Here is a 7,864-nt window from a genome sequence, read left to right on the forward strand (position 1 = left end):
TAAGTTGGGGGAGCATATTTATGACCATTACTTTGAACTCTTTATCTAGTAGATTGCTTATCTCCATCTCATTTAGTTCTTTTTCTGAAGTCTTGTCTTGTTCTTTCATTTGGAACATATTCCTCTGTTTCTTCATTATGTCCAATTTTCTGTTTATTTCTATCTATTAGATAGATCAGTCTCCCAGTCTTGAAAGAGTGGCTTTATGCAGAATGTGTCATGTGGGGCCCAGTAATGCAAACTCCCCTTAGTCACCTGAGTGAGGTGCCCCAGGGGTGTCCCTAGTATGGGCTGTGTACACTCTCCTATTGTGGCTGGGTGACAACTCACTGTTGTGCAGGGCTGGCCCCATCCCATCTGGCTGTAAGGCCTGCCTGTGAGTACTACAGGTATGCTGATGGGTGGGGTTATTGTCCTTTTGGCTGAGAGGCCCTGCTGAGGTACAGGATTATACAGGGCTCTCAGTGGGGCACATCTCCTGACATAGCAATCTAAAGGGAGGATTTCACAATGGTGCCTACCAGCACCAGGATAAGCACAGCAGAATGAAATAGGAAAATTGACTGCAGCCAGTGTCTCAGTCCCCAGGGAGAGGCTCAGCGCACGTGCTCTCTTTCTCTCTCTCTCTCTGTCCCATCTCACTGGGTGACATTCCAAGATTAGTAAGTGGATCTCTTTCACCTGTGGTCTATGTGCTTTTCAATCCCTTGTTTTTGCACTGGTTTCTGCATTGAGTGAGTCTGTGCTTAAGCCCTTTGATAGCAGTTTTGTTTTCTCTACAGTTCTATAGTTTTCCTGAGTGCATTCCCTGTTGGTTTTCAAAGCCTGGTGTTTGGGGGGCTGATCTTCTGTGTAGGATCTAAGGGTTGAAGTTTTTGATGTGGAGCTCAAATCTCTTGCTCCTCAGCAAAAATTTCTATATTTCTGAGATCCTTCTGATTGGAATGGGATGCTGCATCTGGAGTGTGGTTTCTTCCTTAGTGAGACGGTGTCTCTGCCACTTCCACCCATGTCAGTGCTGTCCCTTGTTGTGGAGGCCCTGCTCATCCAGTTTCTAGGCCCCCTTCAGAGAGGACAATTCCACATGTAGTTGTAGATTTGTTGTGTCTGTGGGAGGATGTAAGTTCAGGATCTTCCTACGCCACCATCTTGCCTGTCCCCTATCCAGGAATTTCTGGTTATGATATTTACAGGAGCTGATGTTCAACCATATGGGTTGAATTGCACACTCTCGCTAAAATTCACTGTGATGCCAGAAATAGAAAAATCGGGGTTTGCTAAAAGAAGATAAGCTGGGGTACTTTGTTTCAATATCCCTTCATGACCTAGCCAATATCTAAAATCTTGATATTTTGTTTAATTTTTAGCAGATATTTATCAATTTTCCTTAGTATTAGCCAGGCTGGCTTAGGCAAAGAGAATTTATTTGTCTCAGAACCCAACTAAACTGAGGGAAAAGCAGTTATACAGCTGAGACTCAAGAATAAGTACAACCAGGGACTTGAACATCCTGAGTATCATGGTATATTTCCTGCCTCTATCTCTTTTTGTATGTTGACTTCATTCTTTTATCTTCTTTTCCCTACGTGGAAGAATTAAGCATGACTGCCGACATCTTTCTAGCATGAGAAGACACAGCTCTGTTGGCCCAGAGTCCACAGGTCCCAGGGCAGTAATTCATTGGTTTAGTTGCATCAGGCATCCATTTCTGGACCAATCACTTGTGGTCAGGGCAGGCTGGAAACCATGCCTGGTTCCATGTGGGTAAAGAACATAGTTCCAGGACTAACTAGTTGTGGCAAGGAGACCACTGGCATGAATAAACAATGAAGAAGATAGTCCATTTCTACAAGAACAGGAGATAGTGATGGGCAGACTCTTTCATAGAAATCCTCAATACCCCAAATGTTTGGAGGATTCTCCATATACTTGGAAAATACTCTTCATTCTCTATAAATAATAACCAAGATTCACTCTAATTGGCTATTTCATTGTCTAAGAAAGTCTAGTTCTAAGTAGTCAATAATATCCTACTTGTTATCAAAATACCTAGTGGTATGGGCCGAGGGAAAGAGTTTTTTGGTCTACCATTGTTCAGAGATGAACAATTTTGCTCACTATATAACAGTTGTTCATTCATGGTCTTTTAAAAATCGAAATTAGCCTACACTAGTTTCTTAAGTTATCATGTGAAGCCTCAAAGTAAACAACTAAAATAAAGGTGCCATGAACTTGCTTTTGATGTGTGTGTGGAGTGTGTGCATGTGTGTGTGATTTTCTTCAAATAGGATGAATACTTATTAGCTGGGGATGTAATAGTTGCCTAAAAGCAGAGAATGGACCAAATGAACTCTATTTTCTGGATAATCTGCTGAGGAGACACTGAGTTTATAGAAGTAAATTTTGAAGCCTTATTGATGTTTTTTCCCTCGTTAAGCAGGATTTTCAAACATAAGAGCCTTTCACGCTACCTTTCAGCAAATCCATAACTGCGTATTATTTTTAGCCAACAGACTGACTCTACTATAAACTTCGAAGATGTCCAAAAACAAGATGTAAAATATTTCAAAAAAGCTGCTTAAGCACAAACGGAGATTTTTGAGCTTTTTGGAATCTCTTTTTGGTTTCTCTTCTAGTGGAAGTCCTTCCCACGTGTCCAGGTCCTAAGACACTTCTTTCCATGAAGAGAAAGGCTGGATGCCAAGCTCTGCTAACTGTCCATCCTCCCTACCATCTCCCACAGCCCCTTACCCTCACAGGCACACATGTTCTGTGGTTACCATAGGAACTAGTAGGATCTAATTATTTAAAAATTTGATATTTTGTTCTCTGTGGATTTTTGCATTAATTTTGATTAAAAATATTTCATTAAAACGTTCTTTATCTTGCTTACTGCATTTTTGGCCCCTTGCTTTTAAATTTTGCACCTTATATGAGTGTCTTACCCTTGTCTCAGGCCTCTTATTTAGACAGACTTAAGAATCTAGTGTAGCACCTTAACTAGTACCTATCATGCTCAGTTTTGATTTCCCCACCTCTAAAACAAAAATGATAACTGAAATATCCTTATAGGGCTGTTTGAAGGATTAAATGAGATGGTACATGTAAAGCATTTAGTATGCGTGAAATGGAATCAGTATTCAGTGAATATGACTAGCATAACTACTGTCAATAATAACACAAGTGACAGCAAAAGCAGTAGTAGTAGATAACACTTAGGTGCAGTCATCAATAGTAAGACATAATCCCAACTCTAGAGAAATCCTTTCTACTGGGAGGCTTAGACATGTAAAAATATAGTTGCCATTCAATGAACTGTTATAATAAAGGTTTATATGTGGTATGAAGAAAGCATGAGAGTGAGGAGAACTAGCTAAGCTCTTAGAGAAGGGGTTTTGAGTACCAAAGGCTGAGTAAGAGGGTTTGCTAAATGGAGAAGAAAAGAAAGATCACTCCAGTGTGTACAAAGTCACCGAGGCTGGAAAGGGCCTGCTGGACTGTTCAGAGGGAGACATTCTCTGTAGCTGGAATGGGGAATTCTGGTAGGAAAGTTGTGGGAGGTAAGCCTAATAAGAAAGGATCTCGTCTGTAGATTAAGAGCCTGGAATATCATTCTTAAGAGTTTAGATTTTTTTCTGGGGACAGTGGAGGATTCTACTGAAGGATTTTGAGACTCTGTTTTTGAGATGTTCACACATGAGGTTTAGAAAGGTAACTGTGTGAAGGATAGACAGGCGAGGGGCAGGGGTGGAGCCAGGGATACCCACAAGGAGGCTATTCTGAGATCCAGGTGATGAGGATGAGGGCCTGAATCAAAGCACCAGCAGTGGTACTGGAAAGCAGTCAAGAGACCTGACCCACATTTCAGAGGCAGAATCAATGACCTGGGTGGCTGACTGAGTGTGGGGTGCTTTGGGGATAAAGGAGAAACTGAGAATGCCTAGGAGGTCCCATCCACAGTAACTGACGGAGAACATGTGAAGAGGAGCCAATGTAGGTAAGTATGTATGGTGGGAAGAAGATAAGGAGTTAGATTTTGAACAATTTAACTTGGAATAAAGGGGAATATCCAAGAGGACATGCTCAATAGACAGTTGGAAATACAAGGGAGGGACCTGGGAGAAAGGGGAGGCTGGAGTTTGTGTGTTGATTGGAGCGTAGGAAATATATGTACTATCTCTGGGAGAGCTGCCCTGAGAAAGGAGGGTTGAGGGCCCAATCAGATGGTTGGCCTCATCTTTCTTCTTCTCTGCTTCTCCGTTTTATCTTTCCATGGACCTTAAAAATCAGTGTGCTTCCTGTGTGGGACTTTGGACTGGTTCCCCAGCAAATGTCCCCAAAGCTTCCTTACCCTCGCTATTTGGTCTGCCATTTGGAGACGTCCATCCAGCTCTCGTCTGATCTGGGCTGCTTGCTCATCTGGATTGTCCAGCTGCACAAAAGCACAAATACGGAGACTTTCAGTTTGGATCACGAAAACCAATGAAATAATGACGTTGCATTTTACATGCCCCAATCTCTGCCCCCATAGACATATTTCACTAAAAGTTAAGAATCTTGTAACAGACAAATACGATTGGAGGGAAATCTTAAGTTAAATCCTACTATGTGGTAGGCAGTTGCTAGGAAAGACATTTGAATGAACTTGCACAAGAATCACTTTGGAACTGCTAGACAGCAGTGCTTCTAATGAGGGCCCAATACAGCACCTCTATTTTGGTTCATGAAGAAAGTGTTTACATGACAGACATACAAGGAAGGAGCCAGTAATATAACTATTAGAAATGCATGGAACAGACATAGTGCTTATCCATAGTGCCTACAAGGCATATATCCTACAGCTGTCACACCCCTAGACCATGGGAGATTAATCAATCATTGCATTCTTTCTCACTGAGCCCTAAGACTTTCTCAGCCAGTACTCCAGATGGCCATTACCATTAAGTTGGTGTTAATATCTAAGTTGTCTTCCCTGTAGTTAGAGCTATTAGGACATAAGAATCAGCATACCCAAGCATAAATAAACCTGGACAACTCCCTAACTTCTCTGGTTTTCTCATCTATAGAATGAAGGGGTTAGTTACATAATCTCCATCCTTATCACATCTTTGAAAGAGACTGGCAAATATTTCTGTAAAGGGACATATAATTATTACTTTGGGCTTTGAGGGTCATAAGATCTCTGTTGCAATGACTCAATTATTCCAATCAGATGTGAAAACAGACATAGACAATACATAAATGAATGAGCCTTTCTGTGATCCAATAAAACTTTATGTGCAACAACATGTGGCAGGTCATAGTTACTGATCTCTGCTCTATGAATTGAGTTTCTCTCTTTATTTCCAAGTAAGCCTATTGTTATCCTTCAAACTGTAATTGAGTTTGTTTTGTTCAGTAATTTATGATTAATTTTATTCACAGAAAAGTTTAATAAATAGGGAATAATGGCATTCAAATAGAATGGGCTTTATTCCTCTTTATAGTGCATATTAACTCACAATAAAAAGTAGCTTAAGAAGTATCTGAGTTTTCTAAGTCCCTTTCCTTTAAAAGCTATTTTTATTTAGAAATTTGAAAATAAAAACCCAGATCCAGAGGCGCCTGGGTGGCTCAGTCAGTTAAGTGTCCGACTCTTGATTTCGCCTCAGGTTGTGGTCTCAGGGTCACGAGATTGAGCCCCACTGAGGGCTGTGTGCTCAGCAGGGAATCTGCTTGAGATTCTCTCTCTCCCTCCCCCTCTGCCCCTCTCCCCTCTCTAAAATTAAAAAAACAAAAAACAAAAAACAAAAACCCCACCCAGATCCATGCTTAAAAAAAAAAAAAAAAAAGGAATCTCATCTGTGGTACAAAATGGTATAGAAAGTAAGTTCTTTTTAATATGATGTAAACCAGAACACTGAAAAATTTATGGTCATACTTTTAAAGCATCATCAATGGTCTTTTTTTAAAGATTTATTTATTTATGAGAGAGAGAAATGTGAGCAGGGGAGGGGCAGAGGGAGAGGGAGGGAGAGATTCTCAAGCAGACTCCCCACCGGGCACAGAGCCAGTTGCTGGCTCTTGGTTTCACTCAGGTCATGATCTCATGACCCCGAGATCATGACCTGAGCTGAAACCAAGAGGCAGAGGCTTAACTGACTAAGTCATCCAGGTGCCCCTTGGTTTGTTTTATAAAACACATAAAAATCCATCTAGCTTTATGCCGTGCATTTTTAGCACCCAATTTAATTCAGGAGTTGCCCTATCTTCTCCTTTCTACAGTTTTGAGGGGCAGGACTATTTCCTAGATCATAAAGCCTGGATTGCAACTTTCGGCCATATATTCTAAGGCAGCACTTCCTAAAGAGTTCTGCCAAACAACAATCTTATTACATACTCCAGAAGAAAGGGTTCCAGAAGAATGGTCAGTTGAGTTTTGAAAATGGTGTATCAAAATGCACAAAGTCTCTGAGAAGTAAGGAAGTCTGCTAGACTTTGATCAACTTATTCTTTAATTTAAACTGAAATTTTTGTTTTTTGCACAATACAAGGCCCAGAGAATGAGCTGGAAATCCTGTTCTACATACATATAAAGAAAACCACCCAAAAGCAGTCACACTGCTACCCAAGGGTCCATCCATCACAAGCTTCCCCATAGGCGCACATGGGAAACAGGGTAGCCTCCACACTGTTTTTAAGTGCCAATGAGCTGTCTTCCTTCTATTCCCTTGGAAACCCAAGACTTCTTTAGGTCCAGGTGCCAACCCACTGGGAACACTCAGAAATGTCTTGTTCAAAATATATATGCAAACAAAACGTCTGACTTGTTCACTGAGAAGCAGCGAAATGATTTGGTTAGGGGCTAAAGTTGGGAATTCTGTCAGAAGATACAGTGTTCACAGAGGTTAAAAGTGAAAAGAGAAAACACAGCCCAATAGAACCATCCCCACTACTAAATTTTATGGAGGCATCTGGCCTCATGAAATGGAAATAGAGACAGCAGACAATGCTGGCAAAGAAGATGAGCAGGCTAGGTCTACACTACGCTTCATTCATTAGTTCATGCATTCTCTCATTTACTCATTCATTTATCAGATTTTTATGGAATGTCTTGATATGCCAAGGCAGTGGAATTCAGAAAGGCACAAGACAGACTTAGTCACTGCCTCCATGGAGCTTAAATCTAGCAAGAACAGATAAGATTATTTGAACATTTTGGGCACAAAAGAGAGGGGACTAGCATTTATTGATGCCTATGTCGAGCCTGGGTATCCTATGGCCTATATTTCAGTCTCTTCTAAAGGGTCTCAAGAACTAGATATTAATGCATTCTCCCAGGGAAAAGACTCTGGGGTCAGGAAATGGTGCTCCCTCCTGAAAACTTACAATACATATTAGCATGCTTAAGATTCCAAGTAATTCTAGAATTAATAAGCCCATTGAACTGCATTTAATTTTGTCTTTTACCAATTATTTCACTGAAGAATATTCCACAGCGCAGTTGGGAAACAACTTTATGCGGTAGGTACCATTATCACCCCCATTTTACAAAACTGAGTCTCAGTAAGGTTCAGGAACTTGCTGGACTTCACACAGCTGGTAAAGTGGTATGACCCATTAGAAATGGAGTCTGTCCTGCCTCAAACTGAAGCTCTTTTGCTCTTGCATTATGTTGGCTTCTTTCTTAAGTGCCTTGTTTGGTTTCTTAATTGGTCCTGACAATTAACTAACTCAGTGCCGTCACTTTGTTCCTTGTATACATGGGACAGTTTAACACATTGAGCCACCACTAGAGAAATGGGGGGGTAGGGGGTAGAGGGGTAGAAGGAGTAGAGGGGTAGAGGGGTAGAAGGGGTAAAGGGGTAGAGGGGTAGAAGGGGTA

The 7,864-nt window shown here is 41.1% G+C and overlaps 1 protein-coding gene across 13 annotated transcripts in view; it reads right to left on the reverse strand.

Annotated features, from left to right (window-relative positions):
• The window catches only part of CADPS (calcium dependent secretion activator), a 472,068-nt gene that overhangs the window by 251,893 nt on the left and 212,311 nt on the right, over positions 1 to 7,864 (reverse strand). For all 13 annotated transcript variants that reach the window (XM_073901482.1, XM_025885231.2, XM_025885232.2 and 10 more), the window contains exon 4: positions 4,352 to 4,432. In XM_073901482.1, coding sequence (XP_073757583.1) covers positions 4,352 to 4,432 — 81 coding nt within the window. The remainder of the gene's footprint in view (positions 1 to 4,351; positions 4,433 to 7,864) is intronic.

Source organism: Callorhinus ursinus, unplaced genomic scaffold, assembly GCF_003265705.2.
Source record: "Callorhinus ursinus isolate GAN/ISIS: 27379988/994484 unplaced genomic scaffold, GSC_fseal_2.0 scaffold15, whole genome shotgun sequence".
Taxonomy (NCBI): Eukaryota; Metazoa; Chordata; class Mammalia; order Carnivora; family Otariidae; genus Callorhinus; species Callorhinus ursinus.